The 25,257-nt window shown below is 36.9% G+C and overlaps 1 protein-coding gene across 2 annotated transcripts in view; it reads left to right on the top strand.

Annotated features, from left to right (window-relative positions):
* Window positions 1-25,257, top strand: part of AGBL4 (AGBL carboxypeptidase 4) — a 1,479,620-nt gene that overhangs the window by 730,607 nt on the left and 723,756 nt on the right. For both annotated transcript variants that reach the window (XM_043574931.1, XM_043574930.1), the window contains exon 4: window positions 22,754-22,848. In XM_043574931.1, coding sequence (XP_043430866.1) covers window positions 22,754-22,848 — 95 coding nt within the window. The remainder of the gene's footprint in view (window positions 1-22,753; window positions 22,849-25,257) is intronic.

Below are 25,257 nucleotides of genomic sequence, written 5' to 3'. Positions count from 1 at the left end.
TCGGGTCATGATCTCATGGTTTGTGAGTTCAAGCCCTACCTTGGGATCCATGCTGAAGGTGTGGAGCCTGTTTGGGATTCTCTGTCTCTCCTTCCCTCTCTACCCCTTCTCCTTTCTCTCTCTCTCTCTCTCTGTCTCTCTCTCTCTCCTCTCAAAATAAATAAATTTTAAAAAACAACAAAAGACTAGGAAAAATAATTTGCAAATGACTAACAAAAGAAGGAAAAGTATAAGAAAAATTCACAGAATTGTTAAATATAACAGCATTTAAAAAAAATTTTTAAAGCATGAACAAAATGAATTGTGACAGAAAATAAGCAATTAAAACCAAAAAGTTCACTGGGTGTGAAGCTATAAAAATTAATAAAAGGAGACATTAACCAGAGGTTCACCCTAATATAAGTTGAAACATACCCTAAAACTGCAATTATGAAAACAATGGCTAGCTGTCACTAGAATAAACATGCAACTCAGTGAAACAGAAATGCAAGTCCAGACATAAATCCAAGCACGTAAAAGTTGATTATATGGAAAAAGTAGCATTTGAAATTAAAAAGGAAAGGGACAACTTATTCAGTAAGATGACAAAAGAACTTGTTAACCATTTATATATTATATAATTATATATAATTATATTATATTATAATGGAGGATCCTCCATTAAGATTAAGTAGATATTTTTTAGATTTTGTTTTCTTCTATTGATTTTGATAAATATAACATTATAGATACAGCTAAACACCTCTTTCCTTTCCTCTTCCTTTCTCCCAGAAGCAGCAACAGGCCTGACATTAATGGATATCATTCCCATGTATGATTTTGTACTTTTATTTGATAAAATAAAATATACATTAAAATATACTTTTATTTTGTGTTATAATGTTTGCCTTTGACATTGAACAGTGTTATTTGTGTTGAGAAATTTCACTCTAGTTCATTCATTTTTTTTTATTTTGAAGGTTTATTTATTTTGAGAGAGAGAGAGAGAGAGCACACACACACGCGCACGCACACACACATGTGCACTAATGGGGATGGGGCAGAGAGAGAATACCAAGCGCGCTCCACACTGGCAGTGTGGGCTCAAACCCCACAAACCATGAGATCATGGCCTGAGCCGAAACCAAGAGTTGGATTCTTAACCAGCTGAGCCACCCAGGCACCCCTAGTTCATTCATTTTAAAAGCTGAACAAATCTATTATATTAATGAACCACTATTTATCCATTCTAATTCTGACTTAAGGGGTTTTGCTTGTTTTCCTATTATAAACAAGCTTGTTTCGCTATTATAAATGAACAGCGCTACGACGAACATCTTTGTATCTCTTTATGCAATGTGCAAAATTTGTTTTAGGGGAATACTCAGAAGTAGAATTACTGAATCATATGTAATAAGCATCTTTCTTTACTTTTTATCAAGTTCTTCTCTAAAGAGGCTATTGTATTTTACATGCTCACCCAGCAATGCTCAAAAATCACTATTTCATACATAATTACCAATACTTGGTATTTTTAGATTTACTAAATTTGCTAATCTGATGATTAAAAAATGTATTTAATTATTTTGTTCATTTTATTTCCTTGATTACCGCTGGGTTTATAATTTTTTCATATATTTATAGACCTCTCATGTCTTCTTCTGTATCTTGTCTGATTATATCCTGGGCCCATTTTCTATTGGATTGTTGTTCTTTCATATTTTGATTTATAGAAATTCTTTACAGGTTGGTAATATTAATCATTTTCCGTTATAATTGGTTTGTTTTTTTCATTTGTTTATGGTATATATTTTTTAATTTTAATTTTTTTATTATTTTTTTTAATTTACATCCAAGTTAGTTAGCTAAAGTGCAACAATGATTTCAGGAGTAGATTCCTTAGTGGCCCTTACCCATTTAGCCCATCTGCCCTCCCACAACCCCTCCAGTAACCCTCTGTTTATTCTCCATATTTAAGAGTCTCTTATGTTTTGTCCCCCTCCCTGTTTTTATTTTATTTTTTCTTCCTTTCCCTTGTGTTCATCTGTTTTGTGTCCTAAAATCCTCATATGAGTGAAGTCATATGATATTTGTCTTTCTCTGACTGACTAATTTCAGTTAGCATAATACCCTCTACTTCCATGCACGTAGAACTAACATAATAGTTCTACAGTATTACACTAGCACTAGTTATACACTAATTTCACCGGCATGATACACTCTAGTTCCATGCAAATGGCAAGATTTCATTTTTTTTGATTGCCGAGTAATACTCCATTGTATATATATACCACATCTTCTTTATCCATTTATCCATCAATGGACATTTAGGCTCTTTCCATACTTTGGCTATTGGTGATAGTGCTGCTATAAACATTGGGGTGCATGTGTCCCTTCGAAACAGCACAGCTGTATCCCTTGGATAAATACCTAGTAGTGCAATTGCTGGGACATAAGGTAGTTCTATTTTTAATTTTTTGAGGAAACTCCATACTGTTTTCCAAAGTAGCTGCACCAATTTGCATTCCCACCAGCAGTGCAAAAGAGATCCTCTTTCTCCACATCCTCACCAACATCTGTTATTGCCTGAGTTGTAAATGTTAGCCATTCTGACAGGTGTGAGGTGGTATCTCATTGTGGTTTTGATTTGTATTTCCCTGATGATGAGTGATGTTGAGCATTTTTTCATGTGTCAGTTGGCCATCTGGATGTATTCTTTGGAGAAGTGTCTATTTCTGTCTTTTGCCCATTTCTTCACTGGATTATTTGTTTTTGGGGTGTTGAGTTTCATTAAGTTCTTTATAGATTTGGGGTACTAACCCTTATCTGATAATGTTGTTTGCAAATATCTTCTCCCATTCCATCGGTTGCCTTTTAGTTTTGCTGATTGTTTCCTTTGCTGTACAGAAGGTTTTTATTTTTATGAGGTCCCAATAGTTCATTTTTGCTTTTGTTTCCCTTGCCTCTGGAGACATGTTGAATAAGAAGTTGCTGCGGTCAAGATCAAAGAGGTTTTTGCCTGCTTTCTCCTCTAGGATTTTGATGGCTTCCTGTCTTACATTTAGGTCTTTCGTCCATTTTTGAGTGTATTATTTTTTTTTTTTATTTTTTTTTTTTTTTACTGGAATTTATTTATTTATTTATTTATTTATTTATTTATTTATTTATTTTTGTTTTACATTTCTAGTGACTTTCTGCCATGTAATGTCAAAGGATAAAATATTCAAATTTTATTTTATTTTTTTATTTTTTTTTTTTCTGAAATTTATTGACAAATTGGTTTCCATACAACACCCAGTGCTCATCCCAAAAGGTGCCCTCCTCAATACCCATCACCCACCCTCTCCTCCCTCCCACCCCCCATCAACCCTCAGTTTGTTCTCAGTTTTTTACAGTCTCTTATGCTTTGGCTCTCTCCCATTCTAACCTCTTTTTTTTTTTTTTTTCTCCTTCCCCTCCCCCATGGGTTCCTGCCAAGTTTCTCAGGATCCACATAAGAGTGAGACCATATGGTATCTGTCTTTCTCTGTATGGCTTATTTCACTTAGCATCACACTCTCCAGTTCCATCCACGTTGCTACAAAAGGCCATATTTCATTTTTTCTCATTGCCATGTAATATTCCATTGTGTATATAAACCACAATTTCTTTATCCATTCATCAGTTGATGGACATTTAGGCTCTTTCCATAATTTGGCTATTGTTGAGAGTGCTGCTATGAACATTGGTGTACAAGTGGCCCTATGCATCAGTGCTCCTGTATCCCTTGGATAAATTCCTAGCAGTGCTATTGCTGGGTCATAGGGTAGGTCTATTTTTAATTTTCTGAGGAACCTCCACACTGCTTTCCAGAGCGGCTGTACCAATTTGCATTCCCACCAACAGTGCAAGAGGGTTCCCGTTTCTCCACATCCTCTCCAGCATCTATAGTCTCCTGATTTGTTCATTTTGGCCACTCTGACTGGCGTGAGGTGATACCTGAGTGTGGTTTTGATTTGTATTTCCCTGATAAGGAGCGACGCTGAACATCTTTTCATGTGCCTGTTGGCCATCCGGATGTCTTCCTTAGAGAAGTGTCTATTCATGTTTTCTGCCCATTTCTTCACTGGGTTATTTGTTTTTCGGGTGTGGAGTTTGGTGAGCTCTTTATAGATTTTGGAGACTAGCCCTTTGTCTGATATGTCATTTGCGAATATCTTTTCCCATTCCGTTGGTTGCCTTTTAGTTTTGTTGGTTGTTTCCTTTGCTGTGCAGAAGCTTTTTATCTTCATAAGGTCCCAGGAATTCACTTTTGCTTTTAATTCCCTTGCCTTTGGGGATGTGTCGAGTAAGAAATTTCTCCGGCTGAGGTCAGAGAGGTCTTTTCCTGCTTTCTCCTCTAAGGTTTTGATGGTTTCCTGTCTCACATTTAGGTCCTTTATCCATTTTGAGTTTATTTTTGTGAATGGTGTGAGAAAGTGGTCTAGTTTCAACCTTCTGCATGTTGCTGTCCAGTTCTCCCAGCACCATTTGTTAAAGAGGCTGTCTTTTTTCCATTGGATGTTCTTTCCTGCTTTGTCAAAGATGAGTTGGCCATACGTTTGTGGGTCTAGTTCTGGGGTTTCTATTCTATTCCATTGGTCTATGTGTCTGTTTTGGTGCCAATACCATGCTGTCTTGATGATGACAGCTTTGTAGTAGAGGCTAAAGTCTGGGATTGTGATGCCTCCTGCTTTGGTCTTCTTCTTCAAAATTCCTTTGGCTATTCGGGGCCTTTTGTGGTTCCATATGAATTTTAGGATGGCTTGTTCTAGTTTCGAGAAGAATGCTGGTGCAATTTTGATTGGGATTGCATTGAATGTGTAGATAGCTTTGGGTAGTATTGACATTTTGACAATATTTATTTTTCCAATCCATGAGCAGAGAATGTCTTTCCATTTCTTTAAATCTTCTTCAATTTCCTTCAGAAGCTTTCTATAGTTTTCAGCATACAGATCCTTTACATCTTTGGTTAGATTTATTCCTAGGTATTTTATGCTTCTTGGTGCAATTGTGAATGGGATCAGTTTCTTTATTTGTCTTTCTGTTGCTTCATTGTTAGTGTATAAGAATGCAACTGATTTCTGTACATTGATTTTGTATCCTGCAACTTTGCTGAATTCCTGTATCAGTTCTAGCAGACTTTTGGTGGAGTCTATCGGATTTTCCATGTATAATATCATGTCATCTGCAAAAAGCGAAAGCTTGACTTCATCTTTGCCAATTTTGATGCCTTTGATTTCCTTTTGTTGTCTGATTGCTGATGCTAGAACTTCCAGCACTATGTTAAACAGCAGCGGTGAGAGTGGGCATCCTTGTCGTGTTCCTGATCTCAGGGAAAAAGCTTTCAGTTTTTCCCCGTTGAGGATGATGTTAGCTGTGGGCTTTTCATAAATGGCTTTTATGATCTTTAAGTATGTTCCTTCTATCCCGACTTTCTCAAGGGTTTTTATTAAGAAAGGGTGCTGGATTTTGTCGAAGGCCTTTTCTGCATCGATTGACAGGATCATATGGTTCTTCTCTCTTTTTTTGTTAATGTGATGTATCACGTTGATTGATTTGCGAAAGTTGAACCAGCCCTGCATCCCAGGAATGAATCCCACTTGATCATGGTGAATAATTCTTTTTATATGCCGTTGAATTCGATTTGCTAGTATCTTATTGAGAATTTTTGCATCCATATTCATCAGGGATATTGGCCTGTAGTTCTCTTTTTTGACTGGGTCTCTGTCTGGTTTAGGAATCAAAGTAATACTGGCTTCATAGAATGAGTCTGGAAGTTTTCCTTCCCTTTCTATTTCTTGGAATAGCTTGAGAAGGATAGGTATTATCTCTGCTTTAAACGTCTGGTAGAACTCCCCTGGGAAGCCATCTGGTCCTGGACTCTTATTTGTTGGGAGATTTTTGATAACCGATTCAATTTCTTCGCTGGTGATGGGTCTGTTCAAGCTTTCTATTTCCTCCTGATTGAGTTTTGGAAGCGTGTGGGTGTTCAGGAATTCGTCCATTTCTTCCAGGTTGTCCAATTTGTTGGCATATAAGTTTTCATAGTATTCCCTGATAATTGTTTGTATCTCTGAGGGATTGGTTGTAATAATTCCATTTTCATTCATGATTTTATCTATTTGGGTCATCTCCCTTTTCTTTTTGAGAAGCCTGGCTAGAGGTTTGTCAATTTTGTTTATTTTTTCAAAAAACCAACTCTTGGTTTCGTTGATCTGCTCTACAGTTTTTTTAGTTTCTATATTGTTTATTTCTGCTCTGATCTTTATTATTTCTCTTCTTCTGCTGGGCTTAGGCTGCCTTTGCTGTTCTGCTTCTAGTTCCTTTAGGTGTGCTGTTAGATTTTGTATTTGGGATTTTTCTTGTTTCTTGAGATAGGCCTGGATTGCAATGTATTTTCCTCTCAGGACTGCCTTTGCTGCGTCCCAAAGCGTTTGGATTGTTGTATTTTCATTTTCGTTTGTTTCCATATATTTTTTAATTTCTTCTCTAATTGCCTGGTTGACCCACTCATTCGTTAGTAGGGTGTTCTTTAACCTCCATGCTTTTGGAGGTTTTCCAGACTTTTTCCTGTGGTTGATTTCAAGCTTCATGGCATTGTGGTCTGAAAGTAAGCATGGTATAATTTCAATTCTTGTAAACTTATGAAGGGCTGTTTTGTGACCCAGTATATGATCTATCTTGGAGAATGTTCCATGTGCACTCGAGAAGAAAGTATATTCTGTTGCTTTGGGATGCAGAGTTCTAAATATATCTGTCAAGTCCATCTCATCCAATGTCTCATTCAGGGCCCTTGTTTCTTTATTGACCGTGTGTCTAGATGATCTATCCATTTCTGTAAGTGGTGTATTAAAGTCCCCTGCAATGACCACATTGTTATCAATAAGGTTGCTTATGTTTATGAGTAATTGTTTTATATATTTGGGGGCTCCGGTATTCGGTGCATAGACATTTATAATTGTTAGCTCTTCCTGATGGATAGACCCTGTAACTATTATATAATGTCCTTCTTCATCTCTTGTTACAGCCTTTAATTTAAAGTCTAGTTTGTCTGCTATAAGTATGGCTACTCCAGCTTTCTTTTGGCTTCCAGTCGCATGATAAATAGTTCTCCATCCCCTCACTCTCAATCTAAAGGTGTCCTCAGGTCTAAAATGAGTCTCTTGTAGACAGCAAATAGATGGGTCTTGTTTTTTTATCCATTCTGATACCCTATGTCTTTTGGTTGGCGCATTTAATCCATTTACATTCAGTGTTATTATAGAAAGATACGGGTTTAGAGTCATTGTGATGTCTGTATGTTTTATGCTTATAGTGATGTCTCTGGGACTTTGTCTCACAGGGTCCCCCTTAGGATCTCTTGTAGGGCTGGTTTAGTGGTGACAAATTCCTTCAGTTTTTGTTTGTTTGGGAAGACCTTTATCTCTCCTTCTATTCTAAATGACAGACTTGCTGGATAAAGGATTCTTGGCTGCATATTTTTTCTCTCTAGCACCCTGAAAATCTCTTGCCAATTCTTTCTGGCCTGCCAAGTTTCAAAAGAGAGATCAGTCACGAGTCTTATAGGTCTCCCTTTATATGTGAGGGCACGTTTACCCCTTGCTGCTTTCAGAATTTTCTCTTTATCCTTGTATTTTGCCAGTTTCACTATGATATGTCGTGCAGAAGATTGATTCAAGTTACGTCTGAAGGGAGTTCTCTGTGCCTCTTGGATTTCAATGCCTTTTTCCTTCCCCAGTTCAGGGAAGTTCTCAGCTATGATTTCTTCAAGTACCCCTTCAGCACCTTTCCCTCTCTCTTCCTCCTCTGGGATACCAATTATGCGTATATTATTTCTTTTTAGTGTATCACTTAATTCTCTAATTTTCCCCTCATACTCCTGGATTTTTTTATCTCTCTTTTTCTCAGCTTCCTCTTTTTCCATAACTTTATCTTCTAGTTCACCTATTCTCTCCTCTGCCTCTTCAAGCCGAGCTGTGGTGGTTTCCATTTTGTTATGCATTTCGTTTAAAGCGTTTTTCAGCTCCTCGTGACTGTTCCTTAGTCCCTTGATCTCTGTAGCAAGAGATTCTCTGCTGTCCTGTATACTGTTTTCAAGCCCAGCGATTAATTTTATGACTATTATTCTAAATTCACTTTCTGTTATATTATTTAAATCCTTTTTGATCAGCTCATTAGCTGTTGTTATTTCCTGGAGATTCTTCTGAGGGGAGTTCTTCCGCTTGGTCATTTTGGATAGTCCCTGGCGTGGTGAGGACCTGCAGGGCACTTCCCCTGTGCTGTGGTGTATACCTGGAGTTGGTGGGCGGGGCCGCAGTCAGACCTGATGTCTGCCCCCAGCCCACCGCTGGGGCCACAGTCAGACTGGTGTGTGCCTTCTCTTCCCCTCTCCTAGGGGCGGGATTCACTGTGGAGTGGTGTGGCTCGTCTGGGCTACTTGCACCCTGCCAGGCTTGTGATGCTGGGGATCTGGCGTATTAGCTGGGGTGGGTAGGCAAGGTGCTCGGGGGCAGGAGGGGCAGGCTTAGATCGCTTCTCCTTAGGTGATCCACTTCAGGAGGGGCCCCTCTTCCGTGGGCCTCTCGTCTGCGTTTGGCTCCGGCGACTCTGTTCTGCTAATCCTCTGGCGGTTTTCTGGGTTATTTAGGCAGGTGTAGATGGAATCTAAGTGATCAGCAGGACGTGCGGTGAGCCCAGCGTCCTCCTAAGCCGCCATCTTGCCGCCGAATCTTGAGTGTATTATTGTGTATGGGGTAAGAAAGTGATCCAGGTTCATTCTTCTGCATGCCACTGTCCAGCACTACTTGCTAAAGAGACTGTCTTTATTCCATTGGATATTCTTTCCTGCTTTGTTGAAGATTAGTTGGCCATACGTTTGTGGGTCTTTTTCTGGGTCCTCTATTCTGTTCCATTGATCTGAGCGTCTGTTTTTGTGCCAGTACCATACTTTCTTGATGATTACAGCTTTGTTATACAGCTTGAAGTCCAGGATTGTGATGCCTCATGCTTTGGTTTTCTTTTTCAAGATAGCTTTGGCTGTTGGGGTCTTTTCTGGTTCCATATGTTTATGGTATATTTTGATACAACCTTTTTGTAAAGCAGTCAGATATATCTGTGTTTTCCTTGATGGCTTATGTGCCTAGTGCTTTGCTTAAAAAGTCTTCATATATATTCTTAGTCCATAAAATAATCTCCTGTGTTTTACCTTGCACATTTTATTCCTTAATCCATTTGAAATTTATTTTTGTGTTTGGTATGAGACAGGGAACTAACATAATGTGTTTTCCATTATGAGTGACCCATTGATCCAGCACCATTCATTGTTAGTTCAACTTTTCATTCTGATCAGTGATATCATCTCTGATATATACATATATATATATACACACACACACACACACATATATATATATATACACACACATATATATATATATATATACACACACATACACATACACACATACAGTCAGTTTCTAGGCTCTCTGTTATGTTTCACTGGTCTTTTTCTATAGATCTATAAAAATAGAAGTCACATTTTTTTAATTACCATAACTTTATAGTAAATCTTGTCATCTGATAAGACTTTCTTTGCTTTTTTTGTGCCCTTTTCTTTCCCTCTGCATATAAGTTTTATTATCAGCTTATCAATTTTTTTACACACATACACATACACAGACACCAAGACACACACACACACGTGCACACGCGCATGCACACACACAACTCTGCTGGGATTTTAGTGAATTACATTGCCTCTAATAATGAATCTTTAATTTTTTATTGTGATCTTTCCTCTACTTATTTAATCTTCTCTAATTTGTCTCAATAATGCTTTATAGTTTTCTGTGTAGAGGTCTTATGCTTTCTGTTACATTTATTTTAGTATTTGATATTTTCGATACTATAATTGTTATCACATTTACATTTTATTTTCTCATTGTTTATTGCATGTGTGTGTGTGTGTGTGTGTGTGTGTGTGGAGAGAGAGAGAGAGAGAGAGAGAGAAAGAATTGATTTTTTCTTTTTTTTTCCTTTCAAATTTTTATTTAAATTCTAACTGAGAACAATCTGAGGGTTGATTGGGGGTGGGAGGGAGGGGAGGGTGGGTGATGGGTATTGAGGAGGGCACCTGTTGGGATGAGCACTGGGTGTTGTATGGAAACCAATTTGACAACAAAATTTCATACTAAAATAAATAAATAAATAAATAAATAAATAAATAAATTCTACTTAGTTAACATACAGAGTAGTATTGGTTTCAGGAGTAGAATTCAGTAATTCATCACTTACATACAACACCCAGTGTTCATGATAACAAGTGCCCTACTTAATACCCATTATCCATCTAGCCCACCCCTCACCCAGCTACCTCATCAGCTCTAAGTTTGTTCTTTAAGAATCTCTTATGGTTTGTTTCCCTCTCTCTTTTTTTTTCCCCTTCCCATATGTCCATTTGTTTTGTTTCTTAAATTCCATATATGAGTGAAATCATACGGTATTTGTCTTTCTCTGACTGACTTATTTCACTTAGCTACTTCACTGTAGCTCCATCCACATCACTGCCAATGGTAAGATTCCATTCTTTTTTATGGCTGAGTATTACTCCATTGTATATATATACCACATCTTTATCCATTCATCAGTCAATGGTAATTTGGGCTCTTTCCATAGCTTGGCTATTTCTGATTATGCTGCTATAAACATCAGGGTAGATGTACCCTTCAAATCTGTATTTTTGTATCTTTTGGATAAATTTGGGTAGTACAATTGCTGGGTCATAGGATAGTACTATTTTTAACTTTTTGAGGAACGTCCATACTCTTCTCCAGAGTAGCTGCGCTAATTTACATTCCCACCAACAGTGCAAGAGGTTTTTCTTTCTCCACATCTTTGCCAACACCTGTTGTTTCTTGTGTTGTTAATTTTAGTCATCCTGACAGGTGTGAGGTGGTATCTCATCATGGTTTTGATTTGTATTTTACTGATGATTGATGTTGAACATCTTTTCATAAGTGCCTATTAGCCATCTGGATGTCTTCTTTGGAAAAGTCTTGACTTCTGCTTATTTCTTAATTGGATTATTGTTTTTTGGGTGTTGAGTTTGATAGGTTCTTTATAGATTTTGGATACTAACCCAAATAGGGATTTATCAGATATGTCATTTTCAAATATCTTCTTCCATTCTGTTGGTTGCCTTTAAGTTTTGTTGTTTCCTTCACTGTGCAGAAGCTCTTCATCTTGGTGAAGTCCCAAAAGTTTATTTTTGCTTTTATTTCCCTTGCCTCTGGAACTTATCTAATAAGAAATTGCAATGGCCAATGTCAAAGAGGTTGTTGCCTGTGTTGTCCTCTAGGATTTTGATGGTTTCCTTTCTCACATTAGGTCTTCAATCCATGTTAAATTTATTTTTGTGTATGGTATAAGAATGTGGTCCAGTTGCATTCTTCTTCATGTCATCATCCAGTTTTCCCAACACCATTTGTTGAAGAGGCAATCTTTTCTCCCTTGTGTATTCTTTCCTGCTTTGTCAAAGTAGAGTTAACCATATACTTGTGGACCTATTTCTGAGTTTTCTATTATCTTCCATTGATATGTGTCTCTTTTTGTGCTGGTACCACATTGTCTTGACGACTACAGCTTTGGTATTATAACTTGAAGCCCAGAATTGTGATGCCTCCAGCTTTGCTTTTCTTTTTCAAGATTGTGTTAGCTATTCAGGGTCATTTGTGGTCCCATATAATTTTAGAATTTTTTTCATGTAGCTCTGTGAAAAATGCTGGTATTATTTTGATAGGGATTACATTAAATGTGAAGATGGCTTTGGGTGGTACAGACATTTTAATAATATTTGTTCCTCTAATCCATGAACATGGAACTTTTTTTTCATTTCCTTGTGTCTTCAATTTCTTTCATCGGTGTTTTATCTCTTTGGTTAGATCTTTTACCTCTTTGGTTAGGTTTGTTCTTAGGTATTGTATGGTTTTCAGTGTAGTTGTAAATGGGATCGATTCCTTGTTTTCTCTTTCTGCTGCATCATCATTATTTGTGCTGCATGCACAAATGAAACTGATTTCTGTACTTTGATTTTATATCGTGCGACTTTATTGAATTTGTGTACCAGTTCTAGCAGTTTTTTGGTGGAGTCTTTTGGGTTTTCCACATAAAGTATCATGTCATCTGTGAAGAGTGAAGTTTGACTTCTTCCTTAGTGATTTGGGTGCTTTTTTTTCCCTTTTTGTTGTCTGATTGATGAGGCTAGGACTTCCAACACTATGTTAAACAATAGTGGTGAGAGGTGAGAGTGGACATCCTTGTCATGTTCTTGACCGTAGGGGGAAAGCTATCAGTTTTTCCCCATGGAGGATGATATTAGCTGTGGGTCTTTTGTATATGGCCTTTCTGATCTTGAGGTATGTTCCATCTATCCCTACTTTCTCAAGGGTTTTTATCAGGAAAGGATGTTGTATTTTGTCAGTTGTGCTTTTTCTGCATCTATTGGCAGGATCATGTGGTTCTTATCCTTTCTTTTATTAATGTGATGTATCACATTGATTGATTTGTGGATATTGAACCAGCCCTGCATCCCAGGAATAAATCCCACTTGATCGTGATGAATAATTCTTTTAATGTTTTGTTGGATTCGGTTTGCAGTATCTTGTTGAGAATTTTTGCATCCATGTTTATTAGGGAAATTGGTCTATAGTCCTCCTTTTTAGTTAGGTCTTTGGTTTAAGAATCAAGGTAATGCTGGCATCATAGAATGAGTTTAGAAGATTTCCTTCCATTTCTATTTTTTGGAACAGCTTCAAAATAATCGGTATTAGCTCTTTTTTAAATGTTTGGTAGAATTCCCCTGGAAAGCCATCCAGCCTTGGACTCTTCTTTGTTAGGAGATTTTTGATTACTGATTTAATTTCTTTACTGGTTATGGGTCTGATCAAATTTTGTATTTCTTTCTGGTTCAGTTTTGGTAGTTTATGTTTCTAGGAATTTGTCCACTTCTTCCAGATTGCCCAATTTGTTGGCATATAATTGCTCATAATATTCACTAATAATTGTATTTCTGTGGTGTTGGTTATGATATCTCCTCTTTCATTCGTGATTTTATTTATTTGGGTCCTTTCTGTTTTCTTTTTAACAATCTGGCTAGGGGGTTATCAATTTTGTTAATTCTTTCAAAGAACCACTCCTGGTTTCATTGATCTGTTCTACTGTATATCTATATCGATATCAACATTGATACCAATATAGATATATGATTGATTTTTGCTCTCATCTTTATTATTTCCCTTATTCTGCTGGTTTTGGGCTTTATTTGCTGTTTTGTTTTGTGTTGTTGTTGTTGTTATTATTGTTGTTTTTCTGGCTCCTTTAGGTGTAAGGTTAGGTTATATATTTGAGACATGTCTTCCTTCTTTAGGAAGGCCTAGATTGCTATATACTTCCCTCTTATGACTGCCTTTGCTGCATTACAGAGGTTTTGGACTGTTGTGTTTTCATTTTCATTGGTTTCCATGTACTTCTTTATTTCATCTTTAATTTCTTGTTTAACCCATTCATTCTTTAGTAGGACTTGGAGTTTAAAGAGCACCCTATGTCTTTTGATTGGAGAATTTACTTCATTTACTTTTAGAGTGGTTATTGAGGGGCGCCTGGGTGGCGCAGTCGGTTAAGCGTCCGACTTCAGCCAGGTCACGATCTCGCGGTCCGTGAGTTCGAGCCCCGCGTCGGGCTCTGGGCTGATGGCTCAGAGCCTGGAGCCTGTTTCCAATTCTGTGTCTCCCTCTCTCTCTGCCCCTCCCCCATTCATGCTCTGTCTCTCTCTGTCCTCCAAAAAATAAATAAACGTTGAAAAAAAAATTTAGAGTGGTTATTGATAGACATGTATTTAGTGCTGTTTTATTACTTGTTTTGTCATTGTTTCTGGAAATTTTCTCTCTTCCTTTGTAACCTTTGTTACTTTTGGTTTTTCTTTTCCACTCAAAGAATCCCCTTTAATATTTCTTGCAAGGCTGGTTTAGTGGTCATGAACTCCTTTAGGTTTTTTGTTTGTCTGTTTTTATTTTTTATTTTTTGTCTGAGAAACTCTTTATCTCTCTTTGTATCCTGAATGATAACCTTGCTAGATAGAGTATTCTTGGCTGCAGATTTTTCCCTTTCAGCACATTGAATATATCATGCCACTCCCTCCTGACTTGCCAAATTTCTATGTAGAAATCTGATGCTAACCTTACTGGTCTTCCCATCTAAGATAGGGACTTCCTTTGTCTTGCTGCTTTTAAGATTTTTTTCTTTATATTTATGTTTTACAAATTTAACTACAATGTGTTGGTGTTGGCATGCCTTTATTGATTTTGATGGGAGTTCTCTGTGCCTCCTGGGTTTGGATGTCTGTTTCCTTCCCCAGGTAAGAGAATATTTCTGGTGCAATTTTTTTTTTTAATAAACCTTCTGCCCCCTTTTCTGTCTCTTCTTCTTCTGGTTCTCCTATGATACAAATATTATCATGCTTGATGGAGTCACTGAGTTCCCTAAGTCTACTTTCATGATCCAAGATTTTTCTTCCCCTCTTTTGTGCACCTTCATTGTTTTCCATTATTCTATTTTCTGTATCACTTATTTGTTCCTCTGCTTCTTTCCTTCCTGTGGTCATTCCAGCAGTTGATTTCAAATCTCAAATATTGCATTTTTCATTTTGGCCTGATTTTTTTTTTAGCTCTTTTATGTCTGTGGTAAGGGTCTCCCTGATGTGCACTCTGCTGCTGTGTTGTGGCTGTTTATCCTTCAGGTCAGTTCTCTACAGAATTTCTCCTTGTCTATAGTGGGGAATGTTTGGACCTTGACTAGAGTGTGGTGAGTTTTAACTAGTGTGCTCTGGTCGGCTTGCTAAAAGAGACCTGATGTTATTTCCACTAGAATTGAAGCTCTTTAGAACTCCAGGTTAGCAGACATGGTGCCTACGGGGGGAGGGCTTCACTCTGTTGGTCAATAGGGCCCACTGTTTAGGCATGTTTTCCCTAGAAATGCAGTACCAGTGGAGTGCAGCGGGACAAGACTTGGTGTAGGCATTTTAGGCAGCCAGGGTTGGCACTCTGCTGTTCACTGAAGTTGGTTTACACTGTGGGTCAGGAAAAGGAAATGGTGCTCGCTGATTCTTTTGTCCCCAGAGGCAATTTCATCTCTCACAGATGTGCTCCAAAGAGAATGAACAGTCTCTCCCCATGCCACTTAGGCAATCCCCAGATCAAGCAGTCTGTCCCTGGGTTGTTTGCTTTCCTCTGCTCCAGGAGTAGTGCAGTATCCTCAGGTCTCTATCGTAACCAAGCCTGGGGACCTCTGAAACGCCAGTCTTTGATCCCCACTGGTTGCAAAAACTCATGAAATTCAGCCCCTCTCATCTTCCCAGCCAATGGCTTTGGGGAAGTGTTCTCCTTTTGCTTATCACTGTTTGCTCCAGTCCATATCACCTTTCTCCACAATGAGGGCTCCCTCCCCCCTGCAGCATCTGTAATCCATTTCTCCCCCAAACCATGTCTCCACACTTTCTACTTTCCTTGAAGTGGCCTCTTCTTTCCCTCTAGTAGTGCAGTTTGTTCTATCAGTCCTTAGGTCAATTTCCTAAGTATTCAGAATGATCTAACATTTCTCTAGCTGTGTTCCTAGGACAAGGCAAGCCTAGGGGCCTCCCACTATGGCGCCATCTTAGTTCTGAGTCTTGCTTTGAATCATCCCATAGTTTCTCAGTTTTAAAATCCTGCAGGGAAGGTTTGTGTGCTCCCCCATTCATTGGTTCCAGATAGTAATATGCTGAAGTCAACCAGTGCCAGGTCTCAATGGCTAATTGTCAGATTTTCAAGAACTTTGTGACTTGTTAAATACAACTAACTTTAAAAATAAACACCCACATTCATAGTATCATTCACAATATTGAAGAGGTGGAAGGAACACAATGTCCAATAGATAACCAGATAAAGAAAATGTGGTATATACATGCAATGGAATATTATTCAGCCTTAAGAGCATATTGTTTTACATTTAAATTACCTTTAAATTACTGTGTAAATAAATATCTTTACATTTTAGTCATTCCCTGGTAAAGATGGTAAATGTGGATTTTTTTTTTCCTATTCAGTTTGGGAAATTTTTTAAACATGTTAATCATTCAATTTCCAATATTTTGATTACTGATATTTGGAATTATTTTTACTATCTTATTTGATCTTCCCATATACAACATTTTTTCCTTGCTTTTTATCCTCTATCCTGTCAAACTTTCTATTATATTTGCCATGTTTTCTTTATTCTCTTTTTCCTGTTACTCATTTGGAATTTATAACTCCTGTTTCTGTAATTATAGTGATTGCTCTTGAACTGCCCCATGCTTATTTGTTATAATGTCTTAAGTTAATTAGCATCCCTGTCCTCCTTTGGAACCATACAAAGTCATTATCATAGTTTAACTCTGATTTTTCCTCCCTCCACTTCAACCCAGCCCCAAACACATCTGTTATTGTTAACCAGTGTTTTTATGCAAACTTATTAGCACCCCTCAAATTTATTATTTCATAATAATATTTTTATGTAGTCAATTCTTATTTAGATTTACCTGTTTCTCTGCTCACTTTTGTTTCTTGCCACTCTTACTTATGGTGTTCAGTTTCTTTCTTTGAAGTTCATCCTTCAGTAAGTAGCTCCTTCACTGAGGGTCTGAAATTCCTATACTTCTTAGGCTTTGTCTGAAAATTTATTTTACCTTCATTCTTGGGTGATCGTATGTTATTTTCAGGTCTCTCATGTTGCTGGTCTTAAGTCTGTTTAAGTCTAATTTCCTGTGTCTTTGTGGGTAATTTATGTTTTCTCTGGTTTGCTCTGAAAAAATGCCCTTTATTGTTGGTATTCTGCAGTTTCACTGGGATGTGTCTATATCTAGATTTTTTTTTAAATTTTTTTTTCAACGTTTATTTATTTTTGGGACAGAGAGAGACAGAGCATGAACGGGGGAGGGGCAGAGAGAGAGGGAGACACAGAATCGGAAACAGGCTCCAGGCTCTGAACCATCAGCCCAGAGCCTGACGCGGGGCTCGAACTCACGGACCCCGAGATCGTGACCTGGCTGAAGTCGGACGCTTAACCGACTGCACCACCCAGGCGCCCCATCTAGATTTTTTAAATCCTGCTTTGGACTGAGTTGTTATTCTTGAAATCTGAGTAGCATTTTCTTTTTAGAAAATGCTAGTTTCTTTTAGCTTCTTTCTAAAATTCATATCTAATGCAGATTTTTATTTTTTCCTCTGTATCCCTTTGTCATACTTTTTATCGTCTGAATATACAGTGTTGAGTTTTGGAAATGTCATCTATTCTGCATTCTAACCTATCTACTGAATTTAAGTTCAATTAGTGTAAAAATATATTTCTAGAAGCTCTGTTTAATTTTTTAGAAAATATTTCTGGTCTTTAATTTTTTTTAATTTATTTTGTTCTGTTTTCATGTGTTTGAAACATTATTTTAACTTTTTAGTCATTACAAAAATACTTTCTTTATAGTTGACCAGATAGTTTTATAACTTGAAATTCTTTGTGGCCAAATTCATTTATCTATTTTTCTAGCTGATTCTTACTTTTAGTGTGGATTGTTTCCTTATGTGTTTTATAAATTTCTGTGAAATGTTAACCTCCACAGGACTTTATTTATGGAAATCCTATGTTCCTGGGTTGAAATGTGTGCATTCAAAACAACTTTTCATTGTTTTCACTAGGTTCTGTAGGACTATTTGCCTGTAACTAAATTTATTTTAAGTTCTTGACCTGGGTTCTTAAGTTGAAGCTATAGTATAAATTCAAACCTGAACCCAAATATGTTCTGGCCTATTTTCTTTTTAATTATTTGTTTCTACCCCAAACCCAGAAATAGATAGGCATACTTCTTTGTCATCTCCACTGTGAATGATTTCTTAATAGACCATACTTCTATGAATACTAAATCATTTTGAGAGTAGTAGTGTTATGGAGACATCTCATTCCAAACATACTGGCTCATGCAGATTTAAGTTCTCATTTGCTATCCTTGCATGGATGTTAAAATGTAAGTTCTTAGATACCGAGACCAATAACCTTTCTGCACCTGTGTATTTTTCTGGACTCTGGATTTGTTTGTTTGTTTCTTTCTTTCTTTTTCTTTTTTTTTTTTTTTTCATTAGAGGCTCTTTATGTAAAGAATGTTCTCAACACAGTGTGTTTATTTTTTTCACCAAACTTCATATGGTTTTCCAACCAAATGTTCCAACTAAATGTTCCCCAGGTACCCTAACATTCTGCACAATATCATTTTTTCCATCTGCCTTAATATTATTTTCTATTTGTGCCTAGGCATGAAAAATTTTGGAGAATACTGCCATAGATAGCCTTCTGCAAATTTCTAGAAACCACAGGAATATTTGAGAACATGCAGAAAGCAGGTTTTATTGGTCTTGGTATCTAGGAACTTATATTTAACATCCATGCAAGGACAGCAAATGAGAATTTAAATCTGCATGAGCCAGGATGTTTGGAATGAAATGCCTCCATTTTAAATCTAAAGTGGAAATCAAATGCTAAATTTATTTTTTAAATCTTCAAATTTTTAATTGAAACTTATCAGTTTGTGTCTGTGAACATATCATTTTTATATGAGGTTTTTATTTCTGAAATGGATATATGCAATTTGTAATTGAGACTTTTCAGTGACAATATCTTCAAAATCTTAATAGTCACCATCAATAAGAAAGTGTTCACACAATAAAGTAATAAAAAATTTAAAACTGTTCAAATATTTAAACTATGTGAAATTATATTTAAGTCATTGAACAACTCTCCCTTTCCTTCCACTTATAATTGCGATGTTGAAATTTCATGTGAAAATCAAATGACTTTCAAATCTAAGCAAACTTTTTTTTTTTTAATTTTTTTTTTCAACGTTTATTTTATTTTTGGGACAGAGAGAGACAGAGCATGAACGGGGGAGGGGCAGAGAGAGAGGGAGACACAGAATCGGAAACAGGCTCCAGGCTCTGAGTCATCAGCCCAGAGCCTGACGCGGGGCTCGAACTCCCGGACGGCGAGATCGTGACCTGGCTGAAGTCGGACGCTTAACCGACTGCGCCACCCAGGCGCCCCTCTAAGCAAACTTTTAATAAATGTTGTTAGATAATGAATTATTTTAAAATTGTGATGACCCACTAATTTTCAGAATGCACGTGCCTATTTAGAATAGTCCCTGGCGCTACCCTAGACAACCTTAAATGGGAAATTTACTCATGATTGGACAAAATTATCAGATATTTGCAAAGTCAGAGAATCAGATCCACTGCCTAGACAGCACACAGTCTCTTCACTACACACCCAGCTACATTGGGCCTCTCGATGGCTTACACCTAGAATAAAGCTTGTACTCTTCTATAACACCATGAACCCCTCTGTCAGAATGGACAGAGCTCTAGGCCTCAAACATATGGCTGATTGAGAGCTATAATCCAGTCTGAGTCTAACAGTGTGCTGCAGGTCACTATTTACAAAGCTCTTATCTCAAGCACCATATTGCTAAAACAAGAATCCTGGATTAAAAATTTAAATCTAAAGAAGAAAGAAAAAGAGGGGCACCTGGGTGGCTCAGTCAGTTAAGTGTCAGACTTCAGCTCAGGTCATGTGAGTTTCTGCTCGCAGTTTGTGAGTTCCCGCCCTGCATCAGGCTCTGTGCTGACAGCTCAGAGCCTGGAGCCTGCTTGGGATTCTGTGTCTCCCTCTCTCTCTGCCACTTCCCTGCTCATGCTCTGTCTCTCTCTGTCTTTAATTTTAAAAAAATTAAAGAAGAAAGAAAAAGAAATGAAGAAAAGAAGGAAGAAGTTGTTAATGAACTAGAAGATCCTATTTTATTGAATATAAGGAGGAAGGCTTAATAAATATTGAGTACCTTTTATGAGCTAGGTATAATGTGCTGGGTGATTTATATATAATCTCACAGATTCTTATAAAACTTTGTGAGGGTGCTATTATCATCCCAATTTCAGATATAAATAATCAATATAAAATTATTTTGCCCAAACTCACAGAACTAGTGGAGAGGTGGGTTTCAGTTCAGATGCATCTGTCTGGAATGTCCATGATCTTATTACTTTTGAGTCAATGGACTTGCTTCAAATTCTGGCTCTACTACTTATTATTTATGTGATTTTAATTTACTTACACTCAGTATTACTTGCCTCACCCATAAATAAAGGAAAATAAATAGTCCCTGTCCAAAAAGTTCATTATCCTCAAAACAAATGAAATAATACATCAGATATCAGAGACTGTGATTGGTGTTGAGGCCCAAGAGTCAGTAGTTTTTAAAAGCTATCCAAATGATTCTAACATACAATGAGGCGATTCTAATATGAAACATATTGAAATAGTGTGAATGAGTGCTGAACTCATAATTTGGTACATAGAAGGTACTCAGGAATTGTTAGCTATTATTATAATTGTCATTACCATTACCTTATGGATGCCATTTCTTGTGATGCATTGGTGTAAATAGTAGATACTGAAGTGTAAAATATGGAAAGCCAAGATTTCCTTCACTGCCTACTTCCAAATACCTTTGATTCTCATAGCCACATGTTGCCTTGCTAAACAGACTACAAAACATTTAAAGAAAGCTTGAGAGGAGAATGGTGTTCTTTTTGCACGGGATGTCATAGAGGAAGTATAGTCTTTATTGTCCTTTATTAGCTTCAATTTCTTCACATCTAAAACTAGGCTAAAATAGACAGTTTTTGTTTATGGATGGAATATTTAAATAATATAGCATATTTAAAACACCTAGGAAATTTTACTGGAACTTAGTAGGATATTAATGATCAACAGATATTTTGCTTTCTCATTTCTTTATTCCAGCTTCACATATGAACATTATTTATGTATTGGATTTTCATTGCATTCAGTATTAATCTAGATCCTGAAAGTGCAGTGTAACTTCCAGGTTCACCGGAAATGGATCTGACACTTGGAAAATCTCAGAAGAGAAAGGGGGGAATAAGCCCTGTGAGATTCAAAGGCAATTTGTCCCCTTGATATTGATTTTCTTAAATCAGACAGTGGCCAAGACGCTGGGAGAAGTAATTGAACTGACAACAGGCAGGTCCATGTTATTAATAATTGAACAGCCTTAGACATTCTTGATGACTTAATTTAATGACAGAAGAGAGGTCTGCAACTGAAATGCCTGGTGATGGGGTCAATAGGTAGGTCTCTGAGGAGAAAGGAAAACATGTTATTCCTAAGAGTTTATTTCATAGAAGAAAGCATTTCATGGTAGTCCCGAATATGAAACCTGAGAAAATAGCTTTGATTTTCTCTTTTAAGAAGAAAAAATGTTAAAGCCTTAAAAAATTACCATTATATTTATTCCTGCCCTTACTTTAGAAAATAGACTTGGTTAGAATTATAGAATTTTGGAACCTTAGTGAGTAATTCAAGGGTAGAGATAACGGACATTTTACTTATCTTTTTATTCCCTGGATTCAAATATCAAGTCTTCTGTTAATTGCATGACTTTGGACAAGTTAATTAGCCTCTCTGAGCTCAGCTTCCACATATGTAAAATGGATATGTTAATATTTTGTATAGTTATAGAACAATATTTAAAAATTTATAAAAATGAACAAAATTCCTGGACTAAATATTATATAATACCTCACACAATAAATGTTTGCTAAGTGAGATAATATGTAAATTTTGATGCTCCCCTCTCTTTAATTGCCTATGGATAGAAAACCCAGCATATTGTAACCTTTTGAAAATTTTCCTTTTTTTCCCAACTATTCTGGTTGCCCTTGCTCTGGTCCCCATCCTCTTTTTTTTTTGGACTATTTCAGGAGCCACAAAGTGTCTTTTAACCCCAATTCCCTTATCTTTCCTCATCTCTCTTCTTCACCTATAGTGAAGTTGACTACTAAAACAAAAGCTAATCTCTTTTAACTAGACTATCCTTCTGGAAAGATTTTACTCATCTAGAACACTCCACTCCCCCATTTTAAAGTTGAGGACCAGAGAGGGGAAGTACCTATGCTTCTATGAGTTGTTGCTGAGATTAGGGTTGAGCTCAGTACAACTTGCCCCAGCAGAGGATAACAAAAAGTGGCGCAAAAGAGGACATATATTCTCCAGGTCTAGTAAAAGGGGTGCTGAGCAGTTGCAGAATTTTTTAACATCAGTTTTGCACTCAATTATTATCTTTAGTTTGGTTGAACTTCAAATGTACTACTGTTACTCTAACAATACTGTTGTTCATTTCCATGTAAATTCTAGGTCATGCTGGAGAGAGGCACAGTTAATAATAATAGCTAAAACTTATGTAGCATTAATTATGTACAAAGAATGGTTCCAAACACTGTGCATATATTAACTTAAATCCTAGGTACTATTATTATCTCCATTTTCCAATGAGGAAACCGAGGTATAGAAAGGTTTAGTAGCTTGGCAAAGTCACACAGTTTGAGAGTGGTAGAGTGGGATTAAAACTCAGGCTTCCAGGTTACAGAGTCTGTGCTCTTGACTATTACACTAAACTGGCACAAACACATTGTATTTCTGTGGGCACCATTTATTCTCACTATACTGGTGGCAAATAGTCCATATGGCTTCCTTTAACCCTGCTAATTGTTTCCATTCCTAATTAGCAGGAAAAGGAACTTGGATAGCATAGTCTTCTGATAAACTTTTCCCTTTCTTTCAGAGAGTCATCTTCAACATTGTTAACTTCAGTAAAACCAAGAGTCTTTATAGAGATGGAATGGCCCCTATGGTGAAATCTACTAGCAGACCCAAATGGTAAGTGACCCACAGAATGGGACCCACTTATGGTTGGAGAATTTGTCCAGATCTCAAAGTTTACATGCTGGATGGCCAGTGCTTAGTCTCACTGGCATTGACAGGAGTAAGATGAGTTTCTTGATGTCTGGGCTCTAGGTACGATTCTTTGAGAATGTTGGAATAGGGAACATAGTTCCATATATGGAGTGACCAGCATTCTATTATGAAGGAAGGTACAGTCTGTTACTTGGTGAACTTCCTGTCTTGTTGGTCTTTTATCATAGTATCTTTGGAAACATAATTGAAGTTGATGCTATGTTGTTTTGTTTTGTTTCCTAGCCTGAACACAGATGTTGTACCAGCAGAGCACTGGGAACTGCAATTTAGTAGATTTCCCTTGCTTTGCTTGGTGTTTGTGGTGTTTTTGTATAGATGCTATGTGCTTTGTGGATGTTAAAGTTATATTTGTCCCATGCTATAGAAGGGTGAAGAGAGTTTGATAAGCTTGCTTAGTAATAGAAATAATTATGGCAGTGATGATGATGATAACTGCTCTCACTTACTGAGAGCATTTGCTGTCACTATTGTCATAACAGTTTTACAAGGGAGAGCTTAAATATTCACATATTACAGATGAAAAAATAGAGGCTACGAGAGGTTAAGTACTTTCTCAAGACCATAGATAGTTAAAGGAGGAGCCTATGTCATTTTTTATTACCTCACACTACCATTCAAACCAATTAATTTTTCATTCATCCATTCATTTATTCTTTCAACAAACATTGATTGAATGCAACAAGATGAGAGTTTTTAAAGACAGAAACCAGTGTTATTCATCTATCACACAGTAGGTATTAACTGAATGCTTGTTGAACTAAACTGAATTTGTTATGAGAATTTACATGTAAAGTGCCTGGCACTTGCTAAGTGCTCAATAAATGTCATCTATTATTAATAGTATTATGTAAAACACTATACAAATGTGAGAATTGTTAATATTATTCTAGCTTTGATCCCTGTTCAAATTTTAATGACTAGTGAGGAGATCATCTCCAAATGTCTATATTTATAGAAAAGTAGCAATTCATAAATATTGAATTGTGCTTTTATCTACAAACGATACTTGGCAATTTTCTATAAATGCTGGGCTATGAAGCTCAGGTTTATGAAAGTGTAGGCATTCAATGATAATGAAAACTGTTTATTAAAAGATAAAAATATCTTCCTGGGCCTGTTTTTTGCTTTGCTGCATCAAGTCAACTATACTCCTGTTCCTGGATCTCCTTTGACAATGAGATCTGGGCAAGGGATAAGCCTTTGTTTTGAGTTTCTGAATTCAGCCCAGTGGATAATAATATAGCATGTCTCTCTGCTAATAGGTATATGTGTAGATGTGTACTTCAAACCTTGCTAACAAAAGGACATCACTGTTTATCTGCTCATGAGAACCCTCAAAATAACATTGTACTTCTTTTATTAGGCTCTGTGTTAGGATCTTACCCAGCAACGGTAATCACTATCCTTTTTCCCCAACTGTTCAATGCTGGAGTCTTCTCTTTTTTCATGCTTTTAAAATCCTTAAGCCTTAATCATTTTGTTTTGTTTTGTTTCATATGGATTATCATTTGGGGCCTCTCTGTCAGGGCTCTTGACAAGATTTTGAAATATTAATGAGCCCTTGCATTTATATTATAATACCTGAGGATTAAGTTAGTGCTCTTATCCAATATTGGCAGGCTCTCAGAAGCAGCCATTATCCAGTCATTGGGCTTCTCTAATAGTCTGAAAGAGTTTAAATGTTCAGAATTGACTTTATTGTAGTTCATCAGTCCAGTAAGGCACTAAGTACCAGAGCAAATCAGGTTGTTGATATGCCTCATTTCTTGTCTTTTTTACTTTGCTATCCCCAGACTTTGGATGCAAAGCTACTCACTTCTTTCATAGCTCCCTTTCTTCAATCCAGACTGAGATATTTGTTTACTTAGTAGGATTTTATTATCTTAATGTGCCATGTACTATCTTAGATGTTGGGGATACAGTATGAATATGACAGAAGAGATCTGTTCTCAAAGAGAACTTTCTTTTTAGAATTTTATTAACTGATCTTTACCTGCCATAATTGTTTCTCTCTTTGCTACTGGTTTGCTCCAAGGATTCATTCTGCCCTTTGGTGCTTTCTGCCTAGGATTTTATTCTGTTTCTTGTGTCAGTTACCTGTACCAGAACCTGTCTTGCAATAGTCATTATTCTAAATGTTTTTAGGCCAACACAAAAAGTGTACATGACTGGCTCTCTTAATATTAGATTTTATTGGCCCTGTGGAGTGCATCACAATTTAGGATTCTAGACAACAGCCTGGCTTAAGACTGACAAATACATTATAGATCCCAGTATTAGAATAGCTCCTCTAGTGTTTTCCTAATTCCA

This window comes from Prionailurus bengalensis, chromosome C1 (genome assembly GCF_016509475.1).
Source record: "Prionailurus bengalensis isolate Pbe53 chromosome C1, Fcat_Pben_1.1_paternal_pri, whole genome shotgun sequence".
Lineage (NCBI taxonomy): Eukaryota > Metazoa > Chordata > Mammalia > Carnivora > Felidae > Prionailurus > Prionailurus bengalensis.
This window is presented reverse-complemented; position numbering and strand designations above follow the sequence as displayed.